At 33.4% G+C, this 26,540-nt stretch overlaps 3 protein-coding genes across 3 annotated transcripts in view; all 3 read right to left on the bottom strand.

Annotated features, from left to right (window-relative positions):
* The window catches only part of LOC133846408 (gamma-aminobutyric acid receptor subunit beta), a 44,568-nt gene that overhangs the window by 11,760 nt on the left and 6,268 nt on the right, over positions 1 to 26,540 (bottom strand). The window contains 6 exon segments of the mRNA XM_062281377.1: positions 2,485 to 2,622; positions 6,043 to 6,125; positions 7,517 to 7,743; positions 14,771 to 14,838; positions 15,118 to 15,142; positions 15,144 to 15,216. Of these exon segments, the coding sequence (XP_062137361.1) occupies positions 2,485 to 2,622; positions 6,043 to 6,125; positions 7,517 to 7,743; positions 14,771 to 14,838; positions 15,118 to 15,142; positions 15,144 to 15,216 (614 nt within the window).
* LOC133846411 (larval cuticle protein 65Ag1-like) lies at positions 23,568 to 24,126 on the bottom strand. The gene is made up of 2 exons (XM_062281380.1): positions 23,884 to 24,126; positions 23,568 to 23,824 (listed from the first exon to the last, which is right to left on the bottom strand). The coding sequence occupies exons 1-2, from the start codon at positions 23,994 to 23,996 to the stop codon at positions 23,617 to 23,619; spliced, it is 321 nt and encodes a 106-aa protein (XP_062137364.1). The 5' UTR covers positions 23,997 to 24,126; the 3' UTR covers positions 23,568 to 23,616.
* Positions 26,005 to 26,492, bottom strand: LOC133846409 (flexible cuticle protein 12-like). The gene is made up of 2 exons (XM_062281378.1): positions 26,313 to 26,492; positions 26,005 to 26,246 (listed from the first exon to the last, which is right to left on the bottom strand). Exons 1-2 carry the CDS (start codon positions 26,435 to 26,437, stop codon positions 26,048 to 26,050), a joined length of 324 nt encoding a protein of 107 aa, XP_062137362.1. The 5' UTR covers positions 26,438 to 26,492; the 3' UTR covers positions 26,005 to 26,047.

Raw genomic sequence — 26,540 nt, forward strand, 5'->3', positions numbered from 1 at the left:
AAGTATGTGGTAAGGGATTATTGTATTATCACTTATGTAAGTAAGTAACAAGTTAAATAAAGCAATCGAAAAAATTGGATGAATTTGTAATGGACTTTTCGCAATTACTGTCAAACTTTTAATTTGTGCTCAAATTAAATGGAATACGTAACGCCGCAGTCGCCTACTTGCAATACTGCAAACTCTTTAAAGATATTTTATATAGTATTTATTATTAAATAAATAATTTACTCTAAGTCGAACACCTCATGAGAATGACCGCAAATGTTGTTGGAATTGCTGTTAGAACAAAAAACAAAATTAGATAACAAATTTAAATAATATTTCGAATGAACAGAGATGAGCAGAGCTAGTCAAAGGCCCAGTTAGGCGCATTATTATATTTTCTTATTTTTTTTTGTTTTATTCCTACAAGAGATTTATTATTTATGTATGTAATACGAAACGAAATTTTAAAGATGAGAGCATGCTTGGGAGGGCGTCTTATATTTGATTTTTGTTGTTATATATTTTATTATATATATATGTAAGTATGTAGTAATTAGTTTTTGATTTCATTTTGATTTTGGTGTATTTTCATCTAATTATGTTAATCATTAAAAAAAGCTTGAATGATTTGCGTTTAGATTTTGTTAATGTCTTAATAGGAATATCTTTGATTTGTTTGTTCAAGTTTATTGTGTTTTGCCTGTAATTTTTACAATATTTATGTTAATGTTAGTTCTGTAGTTGTTTGCTGTTATTGTTTTGGGTTGTACTAATGAATTTTCGATAGCGTTTTTAATTTCGTTAATTTCGTTTTCTAGTTTTTTTCTATTATTTGCATTGGAGGTAAACTAAATGTGACAAGATAATAGGTTATATAAGTATAGTAAAATAGTTGAATGTGTATTGGTGTCAGTTGGAAAATATAATAAATTACTTTTATCAATACCAGGCATTAATTGAAAGGATGATTTTCTAAGTACAAAAAGCCGTATAAAGATAAGCATCGCTATTCGTTTCACTATTTTATTAATTGTGTGTTTGTTACCCAATAGATAGATATAGTATGTATTTATTTATGCATATTTTGCTTATTGCATTTATGACACTAAAGTCACTAAGTAAATATCAGAATGATTGATTTTGTATTTAAATTTATTTTGTTGTTCTTTTTTTTTTATTATTTTTGTCGAAGAATGAGAAATGTTCAATTATGATATCAATATATATTTGATTAGCTTGGGAATGCCGAACATTAATTTTTTTTTTTTGTTTTGTTACAATTATGAAATAATGATGAACCGAAAAGCTCAAAATAAACTCAAGCTGATAGATAGAATCCAATGTAGAAAATGAGTTAAATGAATTACTAAACGAATAATAAAATCAGCTATCTTAACATGCATTTGTCTTGCATTTATGTTAGTTACTTATGTTAGATTCTGATAGATATGAATTCAATTACAGTTTTAAGCAAATCACTAAATGGCACACAGGCTTATCATTACATGATTTCCTAATAAGTGGTCAATGTGGTAGATTTCGGTTTTACACCCTTGCAGCCTATCTTTAAACCAAGTAATTTATCCGGTTTGAAAAATTGTAATATATTTAAATACTTAACAACCGATTCATACATTAACAGGAAAAATCCTTTAGGGAAATCAGTTGATCTTCTAATCGTCTCAGGAAATTTTAAGCAAGCCTGAAAGTATGCTTCGATTAAAATGTAACTAGCTTAGCCAATTCATAAATCTATTTTGCTTCAACTGATTCTCAAACCGCTGAAACAATTTAGTGTGCCCCTAAAAGTATGCTTTAGACAATTTGGGGATCCTCAAATCTGAATCTAGACAGAGATTGAAGCTGCAAGGGTATTTAAATCTCGGTAATCCGAATATTGCTTTTCATTCTTCTCGATTTGTTGTATATTTTTGTCACTTTTAATGTTTGATATCAAAAAAGTTAAACTCGATAGATAAGCTTTTGAGCTTTCGGTAATTGTAGTTGTAGTTGTAAATATAGCAAAATGTTATGCTAAAGTACATGCATTTGTTGTAGTATTGCCTCCATTTTCAGTTGAAGCCTCAGCAATTTACACTATATATGTATGTATATATAGTAAATATCGAGTCATAGCTCGACATAACTGCAAGCCTGTCGATTTATTTGGATGAAGTAGTACGAGTGCGTTATAAAATTGTTTTGGGTAAAAAATAATGTAGAATTGAAGGTTAAGCAACAAATCCAACTGAATGTCGTAAAGCAAAATGATCGAAACGAAATAAAAAGAAAAATAAATATATATATAAATATATATACATAGATGCATGTATATATGTATATTTATATAAGCATAAGAATATTGTCATCATTCAGCACTATTTTTCAAATGCATACATATGTATATATGTATAAGTATAAAGGTAAATATAAATATAAATGTAAATATGTAAAGTTAAAAGTAAATTTAAAAAATCGGTAACCGTCTACAGGTACCTGTGGTAAGACTGATCTCCATAGCTCTCTGACGATGACCCAAGACCTTAAATTGGGGCAGCGATACCTCACTCGAGACACCAACCGAGTTAGGGCCTTCATTCCATTTATAGCGAATGTCACGCATCGTGTAGCCGACTATACATATATGCACATATATATCATCACATGTATATATATGTTTTTCGATTTTATGTATACATATATATACATTTCAGTTGTATATATATATGTATTAATAATTTATTAAAACGTGGATTGTTTCGTTCATCGATGTTTTCAATTTGTGTTTTTTTTGGTTTCATTTATTCGGTTGATTAATTGTTTATTTTTCCATAATTTTGGTGATATTTTTGTTGTTGAATTTATTAGCGTTAGAGTTGTAGTTCGGCACAGTTCGGTGAGGTTGTCGTTGTAGTTCATTTGACGAAAAATATGCACAAAACAAAAAATACATTTCGTGAGACTATTAATGATTGGCAGAAAAATAATTTCCTAGTTGGTTTAATCAATTTTTTTTTGTTCTCAAAATATTTACGTTCTGTTTTTTGTTTTCTTTTCAAAATTTTGCAAAAATTTGTGGTATATTTTCAGATAATTTTTGTTTATGGTTAATTTATTAATAGTCTCATTCAGAACTTGTTACTTAAAGTGTTGTTAAATATATTTTTTGATTTACATCATAATATATAATATTTTGCTTATATATTACAATTCCAATATACATTTATAATACAATAGGATAATCCAGTATTTTTGGATACCGATATGTTTTCAACTAGACTTAAAGCTACTGTTTGTTCTTATTGGCAGTAGTTCATTTTTGTTTGTTTTCGTATTTTTTTTTTTATTATATTTTTGTATTTATTTCTTTTTAGTTCACCTTAAGCAGTTCAGGTGTCAGAAATGGGTGCTCTTGTGTGTTCTGTTAAGTATTATTATTTAGTATATGTATTTATAAAGGATTATAATATATATGTATATTTTTTTTTGGTTTGTAGCTGTTTGTTTGTTACACATTGTTAGCCTACCCAAGCAAATGCGCTAATTGGACGACAACTGGATTTTGGTATTGGACTAGTACAATAAGAATAATTGCGACTCGAGAACCGAAAAAAGTTGTAAATAAGGAGTAGAGTAGAAAATAGTTATCGCAATTGTAATCGAAATCGTTATCGATAAATGCCTTGCAACGCTTACACTGGACTACAACTGCTGCGTACTGACTAAACAGTTAATAAATCGATTAAGTGATCAATCAAATCAATCAAAGGCACAACAGAGGTTAGTAGAGGACACTCGAAACACAATATTTACGGTATGTAATTAGTTAGTAAAACAAGTTACAGTTAGCACTCGATATAGGTGAACATAAAACAAAAAGGAAAAAAGAATGTGCATGTTTGTATGTTGATTATGCGCTAAAAACCCTTTGAAATCAAATCAAAACTAAACAATTTATTACGAAATATGAACTGAAAAAAGATTGTATAAAAATGTTTTGTCACAACAAAGAAGATGTTAATGTCACTTAATGACAATATTTATTGTTCTTTTTTGTATATATTTTTTTTTTTTTTGGTTTTGTTTTGAATTTTGTTTTTTTTTTTTTTGGGTTTTGGTATGAATTTTTAATGTATGGGGGTACCTGTGGTTAGGTTTATTTCGGTCGCCCTCTGCCTGTGTCCCAAAACTCGGAACTGCGGTAGTTCGACCTCACTGCTCATGCCAACACTACTCAGTCCATCTCTCCAGAAATATCGGATATCTCGCATCGTGTAACCGACTGGTTTCATGTTGTTGTAGTTGTTGATTGCATGAATTTGTTGTCGTTGTTGTTGTTGTTTAATTGTTGCAAAAAGGGGGGCAGTAGTTAATTAATTATTGTAATTGCTTTTTGGTTTGTTTCATGTTGTTATTGTTGGTTGGGTTTTTTGTTTTTGGTTTTGTTAGAGGAGGTGGAGGATATAGTATCAGTGTTCTCGGATAGTTCGATTGACACTTAGGCACTAACTCATATATTATTTTTGTTGTTGGTCTGAATGAGTAACATATATGTTTGTAAAAGAACTGAGTGCTTACAGGTATCTTAATAATAGACTTTAATAAATAATTCATATCTTAGCTATGGTGAATAAAATCTATCGCCTGATAATGTGAAATGTTATTAATCATTGCTTATTGCTTTTTTTTGTCCATTCTCAATTAAATTTAGTATTTGTATTTACATTTGGTATTTGTGTGACCTCTGGAGAAAAAAGCGTGATTATATTAAAAGGTTTTTTTCTTTCGTTTTGTAATTTACATAGAATTATTTTCACAGTACGATTATATTAGAGGTCTACGTATTGAACAGAGAGGCAGCATATTTGATTCGGTTTAGTATTTCAGTATTTAGTTATCGGTATTATCGGTATTATCGATCGATCATTATCAGGAGCCTTCTGCGGTTGCTGTAAGTGAGAAGGCGACCGAAACTAACCAATCTTATGAATTCGTTTTGGTTTTGTTTTGGATTTTTATTGTAGTTCGTTTTTTTCTTTCGATTTATTATGTTTTAACCAGGAATTTGAGTCGAGGGCACATGGATGAATCATGAGATCAAAAAGAGAGTTATATACGATATATGCTACAGGATAAATGTTGCAAAATTATCTGAATTAGCGTTTGTGCAAAATTTTCCACATTGAATTGGCATAAAACAAACTTAAAATGGTTGAAAATGTACGCAGTAATTATCTATCTATTATTTACGTATATAATAATTTTGTATTCATATGAGCAGAACTATTTGGATTTGGATTTTGTTTTGTTGGTTAATCTTGTAATTTTGGTGGGTCCATTTTCTTAACAAATAAGAGTTTTATATAATGAAGAACAGAAAATGATTGAAACCAAAGAGTTGAGAACTAGATAACGAGCGCTGTGCCTCATAACTACTGAACCCTCAATTGATTTGGGTGTACAATGTCAATGTCAATACTAAGAGACTAAATTTTATAGTAGTAAGTAGTAAACAAAAGAGTTATCAACCCTGATCTGCCCAAATATATAATATATATATCGATATGTGTTTTTACTGTACTGTGTGAGTTGACTTACAATTGCATTTTATTAAACATTTTGCATAAGCTTCGATTCGTATGTATAAATTAAATTTTAAATCAATTTTCTGCCCACACTGAACAAACAGCGCGTGGCCTTAAGCTGAGTGGCCAGAGCTTCATGCAGATGCAATTAGTTATGGAAATACATACATAGATAAAGAATATGGAATCAAATTTATTCGGAACTGGTAATAAATAAAAATAATACCAATACTAAGCGCATCGTCACTTCACTTTGGCCACTTGGATTCTATGCTTGGTTAAGTGCTTCATATTCTGAATGAGTTTCGTTTTATAGAGATTCGCTTTAATTACAATTTTCTTTAAATTTTCATATACAATTTGTTACAGATTTTGTTTTGCCTTATTTAATTTTTTTTGCATTTGTTTTTTCTTTAATAGAATTAGACGTTGCGGTGGAACGAGAAAAAGAAAGAAACGTTGTACTTACAGCTTTCGATTTCGATGTGACACAGTTGCCGATCCATGGGGAAATATTGTAGATTCATTGGACACGATGCCGTGATAGTCAATCTGAAATTGTATTTGTTTTGTTTTTTTTTTTGTGTTTCGTTGGTTGCAACGACAAAAGAAAGTTGTTCGATTAGTAAATTGGTAGTGAAAGCAGGTGTTGAGCACAGCTAATTGTTACAACAGTTAAACAAGCAGGAGGATCAAATAATTTACGACATTTAGGGGGTAGTATATTATTATTATTAGTTACGAGTTGAGGGGTTTTTTTTTTGGCGGTAACAGGTAAGTAAGGGGTTAGTTCATTTGGCTAGTTGAAACAGAGCGAGTTCAATTGGATATGAGTTATATATTTTTTGTTGTTTGTTTGTTGAATATTATAATTATTATTACAATTACAATTAATTAGTATTGTTAATGTTAATAACATTTGTAGTTGTAAGTGAGAGAAGAGAAGAGAGAGTGAGGCGAGTTGCTCTTACGCTTTGCTTCTGTTGATGTAAATTTTTTTGGTTGTTTGATTTGTTTTGTTTATTTTTAATTTGGACAGAAATTATTGTTAGTATTTTTTGTTGGTTGTAGTAAGAGCTACGAATATGTTAATGGTGGTTACAACTAGAAAACCCAAACTCTAAGCATACTTGACGTTAGACGATGGCAATTTGCTGCTGCTTTGCTGCTTGGCTGTGATTTTGGACAGATTCTTGTTTATAGGTAGTAGAAAATGTACTGTGACCAGTGCAACCTTTTTGCGGTGTAAAAGACACATGACAGAGACGGAGATATATAGAGAGAGACAGAGTCATGCAACTGGCGGTACCCAAAATTTCATATACCTTTACTTTGCTTTGCTTTATTATTGTTGTTGTGTGGGGGTCAAACTTTGCATACTTCATGCGCCCCATCCCCTTTATCATTTTAGACAGGGGGCGTGTGTCTATCATGAAATGTGCAATAGAGTTTTATCTCGCTTTATCGCTCGCATATCGCCAACTTGCCAATTGAACTCACTTGATTAAAGTATATATATATAATTATATTCATATTCATATTCGATTTATAAATGCTTCAAAAACTTTTTCATTTTGTTGAACGTTTTGTTTCAGTTTTTTTGTGGTTATTTTTTTTTTTTTTTGCAAATTACAACATTAATTTATACACACGCACACACATCAAAAAATTGTACAAAGTTGCAAAAAGGGTTGAAAAATAATTGAAATGAAAAAAAATCTTTAGTTTGTTAGTAAAATAATTATCAATTATTCTCAGTAGTTAATACTGTTTTCGATATTTTTTCTTATAGAATTTTGTTTTGATTATTATGTTAGTTTTGTTGTTTGGTTAGTTTAAGTTTTGTAAATAGATATAAAATCCAATACACATACACATATAGATGGAAAAAATAGTTTGAAATTGCATTTGAATTAATTTGCTTTGGAGTTAATGATTTTTACCTAATACTTCTTGTTATCGATCCAGAATGATGCACTCGAATGAACTCATTACTGGTTGTTGCAATGTGAAAATATGATTGTTTTTCATTTACAAAAAAGGTGTCAGGTACCCAAATATTCTTAATGAATTCTGATCCAACCGATAGTGTTTCTACACCAGGTCGTTTTCTATACGCTAAACGAGGATCGGTCCAAAATTGACGAAAGTAAAAATCCAATGTAAAGTCCTATTTACGGGATACGTGTTTTTGTTACCAATTTCGATACGATACGATACGGTTCGATACGATATACGATACGATGCGAATACGATATCAAACGCATCGCGTTGCAACGTCGCATTTTTCGTGGGGAGGAGGCAAAAAGAGATGTTTGTTTCTTATTAGTAAACTTGATAGAACTTATCACTAATTTAATATAATATAAAAGTAGTACGAGTATGTAAGTATTTTTTGTTAAGATTCAACACAAAAGACTCTCATATAATTTAGTATATTGAAATGAAGGTCTAAAGAGTACATAGTTAGAAATTAGGCCAAGATCACAGATCACAAATAAAAAAGAATAATAATAATATCTAAAAACGATAAATGCGCAAAGACTTTTGCGTTGAAAGTAATGGTAAATGAAGATTTAAGAATTTGGTATTAATCAAGCATGCAACAATTGGGCATTAATAATAATCATAAGTAATGCATTTAATTTTGTGACATGCAAAGACATCAAATATATTTTTATTTTTTACAATGTGTTTTCTGGAAAGTGTTAAATTTTCTTTATCCATTTGGAAAACTGAGAAGTAAAACGAAAAGTAACAGCATAAAGTAAAATCAAAGTTTAAGAAATCAACAAAAAAGTTAAGCTATATACAGTATTTCGCTAATATGATTAAATAAAGCAGTTCAGAAACCTTTCATCATCTTATCGTATTTGCTGTGATGTGAAGTATTTAAGAATTTCTGATTAATTGAGAATAGATATGTAGTAATAAATATTATAGCACTTTGGATAGTACTATGGCAAATGGTATCAGTAAGTCTCTATGGTATTTGGTATTTTAATATACTATATTTTGAGCTAACATGGACTTGGCTCATTGTTGTTGTTGCTGCTGCTGCTGTTGCAGTTGCAATTGCTGCGGCTGCTGTTGCGGCTGTTGTGGCTGCTGTTGCTGCTGTAAGGGCTGTTGGCAGTGCCTCAAAGCTAAAGCATACAAGGCGGTACACTACGACTAAAAGAGGCACAGAAGCGTTTTCTTGTTGAGGGACAAGGTCGGATCGGATAGCGGATAGCGGATGGAACAAGGCGAAGGACGAAGGACGAAGAGGGCGGGTTCTATGTTACAGGTCCGACAAGTTATGCAGGCTGAGAGTTACGAGTATTTCTTTTTTTTTTTTTTGTTAACTGTGTTCTTCATGTGTGTGTGTGTGTATGTGTGCTGCTAAAAGGTTGGGTTTTATTTCGGGAATTAGTTCCTTGTATCTCTAGTGACCGCGTCAAGAAACAACAACGAACAAAAAAAAACGTATAACATCGTTAAATTAAAAATGTACATGTTGTGAGCATAGTTCAGGGTACTTTTCGAGTACTTTTCGCGCTCACATATATATTCATATATGTTCATAGAGTAAATAGTAATTTGTACTAAATGCTTGCAATATTGATCGAAAATTGCCCGTTGCACTCGTGACGTATGTGCAATTCTCGTTTGTAAGTAAATTCGATTCGATTTTATTTTGTTTTTGATAAAGTTTAAGCTTAAGTTCAACTAGAAGATTTGGTTTCCACTCGGTTCAGGCACGCCCAAAATGAAAATATATAATAAATACAAATTTGGTAGAATAGATTAAAAACAAAGCAAAATTAAAATAAAAACGATATAATCAAGCATTTATATAAGGTCAGGGTTTATTTGGGGCTCAACGCAATCAACTATTTTAAAGGGAAAACAGAGGGAAAGGGAGAGATATTTTATTGAATTTATAAAATACTGCAACATCACACCACAATCTAGAACGCGAACGATTTCATGAATGTTTTCCATTTATTGTTTTGCAGCGCATTGTGTATTTTGTTTTTGTTTTTTTCTTTACAACATTTACTCAATTTGCATACATATATCTGTATATCTGCATTTGTATCTGTATCTGTAGCTGTTTTATTGCTTTGGCTTGTTGTCTGGATAATGTTAGTTTAGAGTTTGTTTTTTGTCCGGTTTTGTTTTCAATAGTTTTTTGTTTTCGTGTTTATCTGAATGCATTGTTTTCTTTAATGTGATTTGAATATGAATATTGTGTGTGTTATAGAAATTATAATAAAATATCCTTGCAGTGGGTCAATTTAAGGCAGATTCTGTTCATTAAATGCGTTAATGTATAAATTATAAATGTAGACTTGAAATTTATTGCTTTTTATGACAGCAATATTTTGAAATAATTTCCCATTTAAAGCAGATTTACTTCATTACAATATTTAATGCATGAATTGTAAAGTCAGAATTGGAATTTATTATTTTTGATGACATCAATGTTTAAAGCTGCTATCTGTAAATAAGAAGGTAGTATATACTTGAATGTATATGAAATATAGCCTTTGGCATATTTCAGTATTTTTTTCAGTATATAAATTTAGTATCTTTTAAGAATAAAATACATCATTAGATATTAGATACGAACTTTGGTATATTTTTTAGTATTTTTGGAATATTAATATGGTATATTTTGGAATTTTCGGTATATTAAGTTGGTATATTTAATTGAATTGTAAAGTCTGACTTGAAATTTATTATTTTTTCTGACAGCAATGTTTAAAGCTGCTACCCGTAAAGTTTAAGGTAGTATATATATCAAATATAGCCTTTGGTATATTTCAGTATTTTTGGTATATTTATTCAGTATATTTTAAGAATAAAATACATCAATTTATATCAGATACGAACTTTGGTATATTTTTTTTAGTATTTTTTGGAATGGTAATATGGTATATTTTGGAATTTTCAGTATATTAAGTTGGTATATATTTATTTCGAATTTAAAGAGAGAGTTACTTTGCTCTTAAAGTAGAGTTACTTTATTATAATCTTTAATGAATGAAGTAGAAATTCAGGCTTGCAATTAATAAATATATAAACTATAATTGAAATTCCTTGTTTTTCATGACTCCAATATTTTAAAATCATTTCAATGGTGTTAAAACTAAAGTATAGTTAAGCTTCTTTATTTATACACCTTTCAAGCTAATACTTTAACTTTTATACTGCAAGGATATTCAAATAAATAGCTGAATAAGTTTAAAACAATGTCGTTGTTACTTTAAGATATTTGTGGTAATTCTGTGCACTCGCTTGATATTGATGTTGTTGCGTTGTTTGTTGCGTTTTTGTTGTATGTTTTTGGCATGTTGTGTTGTTCGTGTTTGGTATTTGGTATTTTGGTATTTCGTGTTGTTTCTGTCGCTTCTCGTGCTCATGTACATTTGAACCACGTTTGTTTCGCATAAATTGATTGCTGTTGACTTGATGCCAAAGCCAAAAAGTGGTGCACGTGTCAATCCGTCTAGCTTTATGCACTATGTAACGGGTGCAAGTTTGGTGATGAACTGTGTGGGGCATACTTTATTTATAGTACACACTGTGCTTGATTTCTCACACAGCTCGAAAAAAGAACTGAAAAACCAGAAAACGAAACAATCAAAAGTGAAACTCAAGTAAATGTGGTCGATGCTGATTTCTTGGATGTGGATTTTGGATATTGGGTTTGTCGGAGGTGGAGGTGGGCGTGGTCGGGGGATTTCCAATTAAATGCTGTTCTCTATCGACCCCATTCTCAGTGAAGTGGATTTGCATGTTTGGTGTGAATGGGGAGGGGAGACGAGTTGTCGAAGTTACTGAGCTAAGTAATATATGGAGCCAATTTTATTGTTGATTAATGATTGGGAAAGAGTTCAATGGTCTAACTATATATATTGAGGACAGAAGTTAAAACGAGTTGAGAAATAAAAACAAGAATTTAAATTTAATTAACAGTTGTTCAATCGATCAAAAATTAAATGAAATGTGTTTTTGTTGTGGTCTTGTTTCAAGTTTTAAATCGAATCCTGAATATCGCAAGTTACGAGTACAATTTAGAATTTGTAGAAAATGCAAAAATATATGAATAATTGAATTGAATCCTTTTCGCATTGAAATAAACACAGAAGTACCTTATACACTTATACGTTTGTCTTGCTATATATAGATATGTTATATATATATATGCGTGTATCACATATGACATCGAGCTATACGAGTATTGCGAACATTATTCATATACATATATATCCATATATTCATTCATATTGTTTTTAATGTTTTTTTTTTTGTTTTGTTTTTGAATAATTTTAGTTGTAACAAAAACGCATGCGCGCAGCCAATGTCGACAGGACTGCTGTGATTATTTGTTTTGCCTTTGGCCACAATAAAGTACTTTTTGATTAGCGGATTAGCATAGATTATATAGATTATTAAAATGAAAATATGATATCGCAAGAGGTCTGAGCGTGTGATTCTCGATTGGCGGATGCAATTTATAAGTTCAGCATGAATATAAAAGGAAACTAATTAAATGAGCAAAAATTTCATAGTTTAGTGAATGTTTATGCATCAAAGCTTTGATAGATATATATAGTATATAGAAAGATAGTGGCGCTGAAGACAGAGGACAGAGCAGAGAAGCGGGCAAAAAAGCCAAGTGATTAAATTGCAGTATCACATTCAATTTTCAATTCAAGAATATATTTTACTGATCGATTGGAATATAAAACTGGTTTCGAACATAATACATCAAGTTGCCTAATAACAATACAACAATGAAACGATAAATCTTCAACAATTTTTAATAATAATTATATTCTTTTGTATTCTTTATGTATTCATTAATTTCGGTTAATTTACTGTACTTTATTTTGGCGCAACGACAAATTTGACGGCATCGCATAACAATTATAAACACAACATTTAATTGTTAAAATTGTAGAATATGTTTATATATAAGTATATTGTATAACGGGAGTATATGCATTGGAAATTCGCAATTTGCTTTCTTCCAAAAACAAAAACTAAACAATGAACAACAAATGAAACTTAATTCAATGAATATGTTTTCTTTTTTTGTTTTTATTTTTTTGAGACTGCAAATAAGCGAAATGATATATGAACAAATGTTACACAAAAATGTGTGTTTAAGCAAGAGAGAGAGAGAGAAGAGAGTTACAGACAGAGAGAGATAGAGAAGTAAGAGGTACTGGTTGATAGTTGGGAAGAGAGAGAGAGAGATATAATAGTGAAATCAAGAAGTTGACGAGAAGATATATGATTGAATTTTCATTTTTTCGTTTAATTTTTTTTTGTATAAGAAAAACAGAAAATTTGAGATTTTCTTTTTTTGTTGTAAAATGTTTGTAGTTGGTATAGTATTTTTTGTTGTTGGTAAATTTTTGGTATGTACCATGAGAACTTCCGAAACCGAACTGATACTGAGGACATACATTGTGACGCCGACTTCCACAGGGGGACCTGCAACATACATATACACACACACGATTGATGGGTTTTTGGTTTGTTTTCATTATACTTAATGGATTTGTTATTGACGTAGTTGTAGTTGTTGTAGTTATTGTTGCTGTTCTTGTTGTTGTTCTTGTTTATCTTGTTGTTTGTGGTTCTGAACCATTTTTGTGTGTTAACCCAAAAAAGATCTTAACAAAAAATTTGTAGTTAAACGCAGTCGCGTTTCAACTTGTTGCTGGCAACTTATGTATTTCTTCATGTTTCTGTGGAATTTTTCATTTAGCAAAATCAAATATACATACAATATAGTTTTTTTTTTTTATTTAAAGGGGAAATCAGTGCGCGTTTTCAATTAAATTCGTGCGAATGATTTTGCTTTTTTTGTTTGTTTGTTTGTTGTTTGCACGCGCCGAATGAAAACCAAATCGACTACTTGAATTTTGCTTAGAATTGTTTTTGTTTTATTTTTAAGTTTAACTAATTTTTTCGTTTGTTTTTTTAGTTTTGTTATTACGGCTAAGGCTGAGCTATAAAAATTGAATGCAAACATAGAATAATATATTTGATGTTGTTGTGAGTTTGTAAATAATACTAGCGAAACATATGGATAAACTACAAGAAGTTGGTTGTAAGTATTGTAAGTACTTAGTTTTCACTCAGTGATAGCGGATTTAACACACCATTTTGCAAAAAGCATTGAATTTTGTTTGTCAGAAACTTCGAGTAAATTGATCTTGAAGCATTTTTGTATGATTTATTTTTATTGTATGTGGTCCTATAAAAAGTAGATGAAAATAAATAATCTATGAAGTGAACAGAACAAGTCGATTTTTGATTATTTGTTGATTGATTGATAAAGGAGGGAGAGTGGAAGATGATTTTTTGTTTGTTTGTTTGTTTCTTTGTTTGTCGTTGAGGGCAGAGGGATTTGTGTGTGTGTGTTTTTGGTTGAGTGTGTGAGTGTTGGGAACTTTTTTTTCCTTTTGCTGTGCTCTTTGACCAATCTAGAAATGTACTCAAATTGTCAACAACGACAACGACACATACACACAGAGAAACTCGTTTAAAAATTTATGCATTAAACTAAATTTGGTGAGATCTTATTTACTTATACGTAAGAAAAAAGCATTGCCAATTGCGTTAATAGAAGTAGTAATTGTAATTGTAGTTGTAGTTGTAATAGTAGTAGTTGAGAGTTCACTAAAACATTTCAATAAAGATAGCCTCACTCATTTTGATCAACCCTAAACAAGCACTTTTAAAAAAGTGCACTATGAAACCCTATTAAGTAGCTAACCAAAAGAAATTCACAAATCAAACAACTTAAATCGGAGCATCAAATAACATAAATAAACAAAGAACTTCAAAAAGAAAGTTATAGAGAAGAAATCATATGTTCAATTGGTGTACTAATCGATTTTAATCGATTTACTGTTTGTTAATATTACTTTTTTTTTTTTAGATGTTTTGTGTTCATTTAACGTGACAATATGTAACTGAAGCATTGTGTGTCTTACGAATTCAAAGAGTTAAGAGTAGTTAAAAAGTAAAAGTAGTGTGTAAGTAGTTGAATCCAAAAAAGTAAAGTTCAAATTAAGATCAAAAGTAAATGTTCCAACAACAGAGACAGAGAGCAGATGCGAGAGAGCGCTTAACGATAAACGATAGATAAGTTATTAAGAGAGGTACAAAGGTCATTTAGTTTGTACCATTTTCACTTCTGAGAGCGAGCTGATTGATAGCACATACATGGTGACTCCGACTTCAACGGGAGGTCCTGAAACACGTACAGTTTGTTTGGCATGTTATAGTTATATCATATATGTATGGTAGAGTATTACAGTATTCACAGTATTCACATTATTACAGTCTAAGACGCTCAAAATATAATCATAAACTAAGAAGTAAAAACAATAACATTTTGTTGGTTATCGACCTCTCTCTAAGTGAATAATAATTATTCAATTTGATTTGCGAGTTGGGCCCCCCATTTGAGCTAGCTTTTTGTTAGTGTGGGTCTCTAAGTATAATGCGATTGCAAATCGTTCGTACTTACCACCATAATTGGGTCTTACTCTTTTTGTCGTAACTAACACTAAAGGAGTCGAGTATAGCGGATATGTTTACGTCACCCAACATGCTGCCTCCGCCGGTTCTGTAAGAGACAGAAAATATTCATTAGCATAACTGAAACAAGTATGAAAACCATTTTTAATAAGAGCAAATCAGTGTGGTATTATTTTTAAATATACCAAAATTAATACGCTGATAAAATACTACAATATACTGAAGGTAACGAGTGTATATTTGGTATACCTTAAGTATATCGATATACCAAATATACCCTCTTAAAATACACCGAATTAATATACAGAAGAAATACCGAAGCCTATCTTTGGTATTTATATCGAAATACTTTAAATATCCCAATTTAAAATATCCCAATGCAATAAAAATCACGAAGGGTATATTTGGTATGTTGATATACTTAAAATATACCAAATATAAATCTAAAAAAACTTTTAAATTGTTATACCGAAGAAATAGAAAATTGTACTGATTTATATATTTGGTATACTTATATATTTTTACATTAAAAATATGCCAAAGTCTACATTTGGTATATTGGTAAAAATGTACCGAAGACTATGCTTGGTATATCGATATACTTAAAATATTATATACCAAATATATATTCTTAAAATATGATAAATAAATATACCGAACAATTGGCAAAAGTGTACTGATTTAGTAAATTGATATATGTACTTTTATAATAAAAATTTACCGAATGCTATATTTGGTATATAGATATACTATTATAGTAAAAATAAAGTAAAACAATTGCTGACTGTAGTTATTACGATGTGTACCAATTGTAAGGTACCTTCTACCTTTCTACCTTCTGGATAGCGGGCATAAAAACAATTAAAGTTTAATCAATATCTAAGCAAACATGCATATACATTTAGTATATATTGTATGTTAAATGTTCCTTAAGTTTAACCTTATGCAATCAAAGCTTAATGGCTTCTAATCATAAGCAGTTGAACCTTAACATTTGCAAGAAATAATTTAAGGCATTAAGACTCTTGGATAGCTATTCCAGCTTCGTATCTGTGGATCTACATGGCAGTGATCAATAATACATGCCCATTTTAGAGGCTGAGATATGCCCTCATTCTGTTTGCACAACTTTATGATACCCTTTTTAGGCATTTTTATGGATATTTGGCAGAAAGAAGAGCAACAAAAAAGCGAAAACGGATAAAATGATAGCTGGAGGAGCAGGCAGGCAATGTGTTGGCTGCTGCAGGTGTGTGTGTGTGTGTGTGAGAGTGTGTGTCCCTATATATATATATATATATTTATGTATTTGTGTGTGTGCTTGTGCTACATTCAGTTTGTTTGGTATCAAGTGTACACACTCACGCAGAGTCAAACAGTCAAATGGGCAAGTCGCCCAAGCCAAGCTAACCATATGTGTATGTCCTTTTAAGGGCTGTGTATGTGTGTGTGTGCGTTTGTGAGTTTGTATGTATTATTTATGGCAAGTCCCTGGTGCTGAAGGCGCTGGCATGCCTGTTTATTTGCGTCTATTCTGCGCTAAACTGTGCTATTAAAGCGCGTTTGTTGGTATTTTAACTGTCTCGCTCGTCTCGGATATACACAAGTGCTTGTTTGCTTCTGTGGCTCTGCTCTGTTTGTGTGTGTATGTATTTGTTTGCAAGTGTGTCAGTGTGCGTGAGTAAAATCACAATTTAATAAAAGTTACGCCTGCAAATAAACACCCACTTTTCTGACTTTGCACCTTTCTCATTTGGAACGTAGCTAAATTCAAATTTTAATTACTTGCCATGCTTTGTACTTTGATAATTCAATATCTAAATGATTTTAGGTGCTTGATTGCCATGACATGTGCAAACTACAATCTGTAATCAAGCAGTACGCTCTCGAAACACACACTTCAAACTCTCAGCGAGAGTCGCTCTCGCTTTGGCTCCCACACTCTCTCTCGCTCTCGCTCGGAGTTGCTCTCGCGGTCTCTTGCTCTCTTGATTCTTTTGCGCTCTTTGCCTCTTTTTTTTTTGGGGCTGCTGGCTGCGCATGTTGCGCTTTGCTCTGTGTATACGAAGCGTTGGCATTTAACAAAAGTCGTCGAAAAAATGGCAGCCTATTTATAAATATAAAGAGGTACACACACACACACACTCGCACACACACACCTCACACACATGTGCGTGTGTAAGGACAAACGGTGGCAGGCCACAGAGCCTGGCAGAGCTGCTGCTTCTGCTGCTGCTGTTATTGTTATTATTGCTGCGCAATGGCCTGACAACAGTTGATATGCGGTTACTTTGGCTTTGGTTTTGCTGACTGCCAGCCTGACTGCCTGACTGCCTGCTGCCTGGCTTTGGATAATGAAAAGTTTTGATTGCTATTTGATTTGAGTTTAAGATGAAATTGGTATGGGCTTGGGCTGCGTATACGCAATATTCATTGTCATTAGCTTACAGCTTTAAGCACGTCAGGTGCTGTCAATAAGTTTTAACTCTCACTGGCATGGCAGCAACATCATTTTGTATATTGGTTAGGCGTGGCCAACTGCCAGCTGCGAGCTGTTCGCTGTTCACTGTTCGTTGCCAACACTGCGTATACATAATATGCAAATCAAAGTGGCTGCCAGCCAGCCAGTCCGCCGCCTAGCTGAAACTAATTACGACTACTATGACACATTTGATCAAATTATTTATGCACACTCTCTGGCTGCGCTCTATGTATGTCAGTGTGTGTGCCAGTGTGTGTGTGGCTGCCTGTGTGTGATGCTTGTTATTGAGTGCACTCGAGACTGTCAATGAGCCATCAAATATTTGCCCATTGAAATACCCATACACATACATGCTATATACACACAATATACTTATATGTTAGGCTTTAAGTCTGCAGACAAGTAGTATGAGCAAATATGTATGCATTGAATTACAACTAAAAATGCGCAATTTTTTTAATGTTAATTCAAATACTCTAAAGCAATTGTGCATATGTTTTAAAGCCGCAAATATATTCAGTTTGTTTTTTAGTAATTTATTTGTATCCGCACTAGAAGCTAAACCCTTGATTTATTATTTTTACAATGCTTTTTCGAACTAACTGAAACTATTGTATTTCTAGTGCAATTCTTTATCATTATTACTTTTATCATTTTAGAATACCAAAAGGTTGTTTCAAATTTAATGGCTTGTTATTTACTTTCATTAAACTTTCTTTCCACCACTTTTACGTACTTATTATCTACTTAAAATATGACAGATCTATTAAAATATACCAAATTAACATATCTAAAATATAGAAAAATATACTGAAGGCTAATACCAAATATATATGTTTAGAATATGATAATGACGTTATATTAAATACCGAAAAATAGTATATTATTCAGTTTATAATCAAAATGATCTATAGCTTGCCTCAGATTTTATATCATTTATTATTTGTTTACACATAGCTAAGAGTAGATTCCAATTTTAATTTTATAAACACATATTTTATCTAAGCAATTGCCCTTAATATATTTTCACAAGAAATTCTTCTCAAATATATTTTCATACTCATTTCAAGTTTCATTTTATTAGTAATAAAATATCGCCAGCTTGTCTTAGATGTGATTGCATATTCTTTTTTTATTTACACGTAGCTAAGAGTAGATTCCAATTTTAATATAAAATATCTTTCATATTTAATAAATACCAATTTGATTTAAGAAATTGCCCTGAATATGCTGTGTGATGTGTCAAGGGAAACATGTAGCATAAATAGTGAAAGCTTGAGCTGTCAGGGATATTAAGTTTAGTGGAGGATGCGCCCACAAATGTAGGCAACGCTTTTTATGTGTGCCACAGCGACAAAGTGTGCAAAGTGACTTGCACAATACGCGCTGTGGCAGCAACAACAACAACAAGCAAACAGCAACAGCGACAACAACAACAACAACAACAAACAGCAAAGTGTAACAAACCAATGTCATGCGCAGCAACGGAGGCAGAAAGCAGCGACAGCGAGTAGCAAAGTCCAAGCCCAAAACGTGTCGCCAAGTTGCCACCATGGCAACACCAACTAAATCCACATCCTCATCCACATCTACATCCACACACACACACTAACGCACAAACACATACACACACGCACAACTACATGCACACACTTATCCACAGCCAACGCCGGGCATATTATCGCTGGCCACAGTTTGTTGTCTTATCTGAAGCCGCTGTTGATGCTTTGTTTGTCCACATCTAATGTGTGTGTGTGTGTGCGTGTAGCCTTGTGTATGTAAGTGTGTGAGCGTAAGTTTGTGTATGTGTTGGAGCTAGCGGCAACGCCCCAGCAGTGTTCACTGCGTAACTGATGATGGCCGACAGTGAAATGAAAATGTAAGAAATATCTTTGTTATTGTTTGTTGTCATTGTTGTTGTTGCTGTTGTTGCTGTTGTTGTTGTTGTTGTTGTTGCTGTTGCTGTCGTGTCGTTGTCCGTGTTACTTTGAGTGCTGGCCATTACGTATACGCGGCGTTGGACACGCGCCATTGCATAAATTCAAGTGATATGTTAAAACAAAACGGAAATGCGAAAACTGCTAGAAAACATTATCTCGCTGCCAGTCGACAGTCGACAGTCGACACGCCATTCACGTCTCGTCTCCTCCGTGGACCGAAAGCCCCGGCTACCCATGTCAGGCAAAATACTCTCTACAACAACAGCAGCAGAAACAACAACTTAAGCATTGCCAACGCTGGCTCAAAGATAAGCCAAAAGTTGGCAAAGCACATTTTCTGTTTTTGTTACGCAGTAAAACACTTGGGCTATTTCTACTATGTATTTGTTGGTGTGTGTGTGTGTGAGTAAGCGTTTTTTAATAAAGTGATAGCTTGATGGCCAACATTTTCTAAAAATAAACGTACATATTTATTAAGCTGAGCCTGAGTAGATAAATATGTTATGCTATCTCTCAGCTGGCGACCACGCCCATGCAATACATGGGGCCTTGGGAAATACGGAATATATAAAAATAGGCGAATTGCACTCGAATCTCTGTTTGATTAAACAAAAGTCAATTTCAATTGCAATTGATGTGACAGCTCAAAAGTGAGGTAAATGCATATATGCAAGTCCTTGACATTTTCCCAAATTGAGCAGCAGCGCCAGCAGATAGGGCAGAAATGGTTGCCTGGCGAATTGGATTTGCGAGTGAGAGCGAAAAAAAAAAACCAAAACGAAACGAAACGAAACGAAAGAAAATTGAAGTAACCGTGTCTGGGCTTTATTAAATATTTCATATTCGAAAAGTAGTTGGGGAACGGCTGGCTGAACATTCAGCTCAACAACTTGGCTGGCATCCATTCCCCCCTTTGATCTCTCTCTCCCCAAAACGAAACGTTTGTGGATATTCTCAATCATACTCAAAATGTGAAGGAACAACAATTTACGCTCAATGACACTCAACGGCGAGCTGTTGTCTCAGCTGCTGCCAACGTCTCAGTCAGCGTTTTGTTGAATGATGCAGCTGCCACCCCAAAGAGAGAAGAAAAGACAGAGAAAAAGATTGAGAGGGAGAAAGAGAGAGAGGGAGGCAGGCAGGCAGATGTCCTACTGTGCTTTCAGACTAGGCGGTGTTGCTTTGTCGCTGCCATTGCTGCTGCTGCCACTTCGGCATTATCTGCCATCAATAAATTCCAAGTGAAGTGTGCACTTGTGTGGCAAGTGGTGCACAACGGAGCGTGGAGCACAGTCCAAGAGTCGCTCTCTGCCTCTATCTCTCTCTGGGGCACAGGAAGTTCAGGGGTATAAAGTGAGCAGCAGGAGCTGCTTGTGAAATTGTGTCGTTGTGTAGCTGTGGCCTTTAACCTTTCTTAGCAGCAACAAATGCATTGTAAGAGAGTCTGTGTGTGTGTGTATCCGTGTGTGTGTGTGTTTATACAAGGCTATCATTTTGTGTTGCACACTTTGTGGCGTCGCCTGTGCAATGTTGCATGAAAAAGTGGCGTAAACTTTACACAACCTGCCCCAAATAAGCAGCCAACTGTGCCAAGCGTCGTGTGACTTGCGACATTTCCACGACATTTGAGTTTGCCTCCTTTGTTACGCTGCCTCACGCGATCCCGTCTCATTTGAAGTCACAGTCCAGAATTGGAGTTGGAGTTGGAAGAGCCTTTGATTTAGGCAAATTGCCTGCTTGCTTTATGTGAATGTGAATGGGTGTTTGTGTGTGTGTGCGTATATAATAAACTCTCTGAATGTGAACTAATGAGCGTTAACCCGAAAAGGAAAACATTGCGAATGCGATGGCAACTTCTTTCTAACAATGTCGCATGCACTTTTCAAAGCCAAACAACACTGTCAATTTACTGCGCAAACTGTGTAATTAGAAGTCCTTGCCTGTTGGTTGTTGGTGCCTGGCAGTTGTCATTTTTCAAGCCGCGTTCTCGCCATATGCAAATGCGACGATGACGAGCTTAATTAATTGACTCTGACTGCACTTTTTTTTTGTTCTTGTTTCGTTCCAAAACACTTGTACTGTTTATTTACTGCTGGCAGGTCAAACACAGGCTGTCATTCAGCCTAATTAGCTTCGCCAACCGCCAACAGCGGACTGCCAGCCTGGCCATTAGTTTAAAGCCCCAGTTTGCACTATTGTACAGCGAAATATAGTACAAGTGCTTATTTGAATAATCATAAATTACCATGAAATATTACTCCATGGAGACACACACGCACCTGAACACTGCCTCCCCATTGGACACTGGACACTGGCCACTAAACGCTGAACGCTGAATGTTGCGCGTTGCAGCAAAATGTGTCGCAAAAAAGAATTTATTGTTGCCATTATTTATCTGCAGATGAATGTTGCTGAAATTGTTCATCATTTCATATTTGCTGTAAAGTTACAAACGGCAATAATAAGCACACTTTTGTATTTTATTATATTCATTCGAGAGATTGCTAAAATTTAAAGCAAAAGGGAATCTTCTAAAGAAAACCTACACTATTCATTATTTTTTAATGATATTCGTATTTTAATTTCTAATATGCTACTCAAGAAATAGTTTAAAATGTTGATCTTTTAGGCATTTATATGTAATATTTTAAGCATTTCATGTTTATGAAGTAGTTGTGATGCCAGAGAACGGATCAATAGCTAAACACTTCCTTTTTTTTTAAAGGATATTTTGAACTTTGTTTGGACATGAGCTGGCGGTCAACTAACACATGCAAAACCACAAGAGTATTGAGTGCTTTAATAAACATCACCCAATAACCAACTTAAGGAAAGACTGCTAACGCTCTGTATATTAACTGGTCACTGTTTGTCGGCTGTTTATGCGGTAAGAATGAGCCAATAGTGATCAGGAAATGTAACGTGTCCGAAGTTAGGGAAACACTGGAGCATCTCCTGTATGTGAAATACCTTGAATCACTGTGTCTACTCGTCTAATTGACCTTCATGACGTTGCATGGCTACCAACAAGGATGTTTCTGGCTTTTGCAATCACGAAGAAACATATGTATATATCGGTACAGCTATGGACCTCTTCTGGTTATTGCTGCGTCCCTCTTAGGAACAATGGACCTTGAAGTCTAATTTCTTATTAAAGCTGCTAGCAACAATGATAATCATCTTGCGATGATCTTCGATATCTTCGTATAAAGCCCACTTTTTTATATATATTATTTTTTGAATATGGTATTTAAAAAACACTTTTTATACCCGCTACCCATAGGGTATTATAACTTTGTGCCGGCAGGAAATGTATATAACAGGTAGAAGGAGGCATATCCGACGCTGTAAAGTATATATATTCTTGATCAGCGTCAACAGCCGAGACGATCCAGCCATGTCCGTCTGTCCGTATGAAACACTGGAACTCAGAGACTATAAGAGATAGAGCTCTAATTTTTTTCGACAGCATTTGTTGTGTTTGCACGCAGATCGAGTTTGTTTCAAATTTTTGCCACGCCCATTTCCGCCCCCGCAAATCAAAAAAAATGGAATAACAAGCGTAAAGCGTTAAAGCTAGAGTTGCAAATTTTGATATATACAATAATTCCTGAAAATTTAGTTCCGATCAGATAAAAATTGTCGAAGTTATTAAAGAAATACTTTTATATGGGCAAAAACGCCTACCTTTCAAGACTCTTAGTTGCTTTGGCCGACAATCTGGTCCATTGTGCCGTCTATGGTATATTTTGAATGGTGTACAATATCGATATACCAAACAAACCATTTGGTATATTTTTAGTATTTTTGTATTTTCGGTATATTTTGAAAATAATACCGCATTTTTATTTTGCCTTTATTAAAAATGGGTAGCGGGTATCTCACAGTCGAGCACACTCGACTGTAACTTTCTTACTTGTTGTTTCTTAAAAATGCATTGAAAACATGTTGAAGATTTCGTTTAAAATATATTCCTTTTTATGTAGATTTACTACAGGTGAACCAATTAATAAAAAACACTAACATTTGTTGTCAATAATAATCAATTTATTTTAAGCTTTTAAATTTAATGAAGGGCCTCTGGGGCAATGGGCAAATGGGCACCGGAAGGCTGGAAACCGTTCTTATCGGCGATGTAGTCAACGGTGTAGGTCTGGCCATCATCGGCAACGAAGCTGTAGCTACCCTTGACCGAATATTCACCCTTATCTTCTTCTTCACCTGGAAGCAGTTTACCACTCGACTGATGGCGGGAGCCGTCACTGGTTTCAGTGCTACAACATAAAACAATCATAAGGGAATGCTTGCAAATACTTTTTTGTAGCTCACTTACTGGAAATTATATCCATCAGCTGTGACGACGCTGTCTTGTCTGTGAACTTGGACTGCGTCGGGTGCAGCCAGGACGAGGGCGAAGAGGGCGACGAAGACGATAAGGAACTTCATGTTTAGATAGAGTCTATTGCGTTTGAGATATCAAAGCTAACTATGCATTTCAAGTCTGATCATCTGGGTATTTATATTGTTGCGAAATCGATGCGACTATCGTTTATTTCGAACAACATTGGCAAAAGATTATGAAACTAGTTTAATGGCAAATATGATAGACAATAAAATATGACAAAGCAAACAAAAGAAAATACAAATCGCAGTAATTAGCTTTTAAAATGCAAATGTCGGCGTCATCTTTAATCGAACAACGAGTTTGAATCTAGTTTCGTCGACACATTCTATATGATAACGTATTTTAATTTGTATGCACATTTAATTTGTATATTGATAAAAGTATAGTATTGATGATTCACTTTCGGCAAACTTTTTCCGTATAGCAGAAATGTGTGTGAAATTTGTTGTTTGATAGTGCGATTTGCAATTAACTTTCGTTTTCATTAACTTTATATTCATATTGTTATCATTTTAAAATAAATAAATCTTGTCTACACCGCATCTATTTGATAGTTGGGTATTATAAGTTTCTGACATCCGAAAATGAAGAAAGAAATTATATCCCGGAACAGTATTTATTTTCATGTTTATTTTTATCCACATCAAATTTCGTAAAAGTTGTTGAAAATTAGAAACGTAAAAATATTAATATTAGAAGCATCATCCAAATTTCTTATGTTTTCTAAAGTTTTCTTTTTCGGCATTAGCGAAAGAGCGAAAGAGTGGCTCTTGGTTTTGATTACTATTATTGTATGATAATTAAGAAAAAATATTCAACAGCATTGAATTTTGATTCCAGTTTTTTTCTAAGCTACATAGTTTTTGTCTATAAGACATTGGTGTAGCTTATGTTTTTTATACATTCGTCGCTCTGTACAAATTAAAGTCCTCCGATTGTTTATATTTAAATATTTGTTAACGAATATAGAAAAAACAATTTATTGCCACGATAGCAGATCTCGGTTTACACATCGATCGATTAATTACCAAGACGTTGAGAATTATAATGGGAATATTTTATTTAACTTTGGAATAATTTATTTACTTACTACGGTCTTAGTTACTTTGGCTGACAATCTGTTCTATTTTGTACTGTATGGTACATTTTGAATCTATTACTCATAAAAAAATAAATAAATATACCAAATACACTCTTTGGTATATTTTAGTATTTTTGTGGTTTATAAATTTAATATACTTTAAAATGAATGTCTTACTATTTTGCGATTATTTACTACGGGTAGTCGAGCACACTCGACTTATTGTGCATAAACCTGCATTATTGCAGTATTAAATTTTGCGCAAATTGCGGACTCATTTATCTTTTAGGTCAGCACAATCAACTATTCATTTCATACTTATTAGTTTTTTTTTGATGAATCAAATTTTTTCATGCCACTTATAGTTGAAACCTCTACTGTTGCTGCAATTGTCATATCATCGATATTCCTCTTGCCGTGTCAATTTATTTACAAATAAGTTTGATATATTATAAATATATAGATCAAGCTCTGATCTAACAATAATTTAGCAGCTCAGTAAGATGATTCGTCATACATTTCTAAACACCTAACTCTGCGAATTGATATTTTTGAATAACAGGTTGATGACTGTCTTCTTTGATAATGTTGTCTGTTAGTAAGAAAGACATCTGAGGATGCAGAACTCGCTATCCAAGCCCAGAAAAGGGAACATATTGGGCTTCCAGTGTGATAAAAAGATTTATGCTGCAGGACACATAACGATCTCACATCGAACACCATTAAGGGAAAGCTCACTCAAAACTCAATCGAATCGATGTTGACAAGTTTTTTCGGTGACTGGTAAAAACAACAGATAATCCTTAGAATACAAGTACTGAGCTACGTGGTAATCTTCTGACCAACGAAACTGTTTAAGGAACAGACTTAAGATGTTGTCAACTTCTTTTGACCTCTTTAGTGAGAATTGTCCAGGAATTGTCTGTGCTTGAACTGCACTTCAAAGAGTTCATAAAAAAATATTTTTTTTTTTTGTTAACAATAATCAATTTATTTTAAAACTGAAGTTTCTTAAGCTTCGGGGGCAACGGGCAGATGAGCACCCTGTGGTTGGTAACCGTCCTTACCGGCGGTGTAAGTGACGGTGTAAGTGACACCATCGGGGCCAACGTGGCTGAAGCTTCCACGCACTTCAATACCCTCTTCCTCTGTACCTTGGCCCTCAAGATGACCTTCGCTCTCTGCATTGATGCCATTCGAGGTTTCGACACTATAATATCAAATACAGCATAAGGATCAGTGAATGTTTGGTAATAGGTTGTTATTGGTCACTTACGCGTATTTGAAGTTTTCAGGTCCAACATCGGCATCCTGTCTCAAGACAACTGCATCTGCATCAGGATTAACTGGGCTAGCCACGGCCAGGGCGAAGAGGGCGACGAAGACGATGAGGAACTTCATGTTTGGTTTAAGGTTGTAGTGCGTTTGAGATATCAAAGGTGACTATACATTTTGAGGCAGATCGCCTCGATATTTATACTCAACTCGCGCATGTGTAATCTGC

This window comes from Drosophila sulfurigaster, chromosome 3, assembly GCF_023558435.1.
Source record: "Drosophila sulfurigaster albostrigata strain 15112-1811.04 chromosome 3, ASM2355843v2, whole genome shotgun sequence".
Classification (NCBI taxonomy): domain Eukaryota; kingdom Metazoa; phylum Arthropoda; class Insecta; order Diptera; family Drosophilidae; genus Drosophila; species Drosophila sulfurigaster.

Bases quoted from the DNA above. Each gene is read 5' to 3' on its own strand.
- LOC133846409 (XM_062281378.1), bottom strand. From the start codon at position 26,437: ATGAAGTTCCTCATCGTCTTCGTCGCCCTCTTCGCCCTGGCCGTGGCT. The intron at 26,247-26,312 runs GTAAGTGACCAA...TTGATATTATAG, and splicing joins CCTGAAAACTTCAAATACGC to TGTCGAAACCTCGAATGGCA.
- LOC133846411 (XM_062281380.1), bottom strand. From the start codon at position 23,996: ATGAAGTTCCTTATCGTCTTCGTCGCCCTCTTCGCCCTCGTCCTGGCT. The intron at 23,825-23,883 runs GTAAGTGAGCTA...TTTATGTTGTAG, and splicing joins GCTGATGGATATAATTTCCA to CACTGAAACCAGTGACGGCT.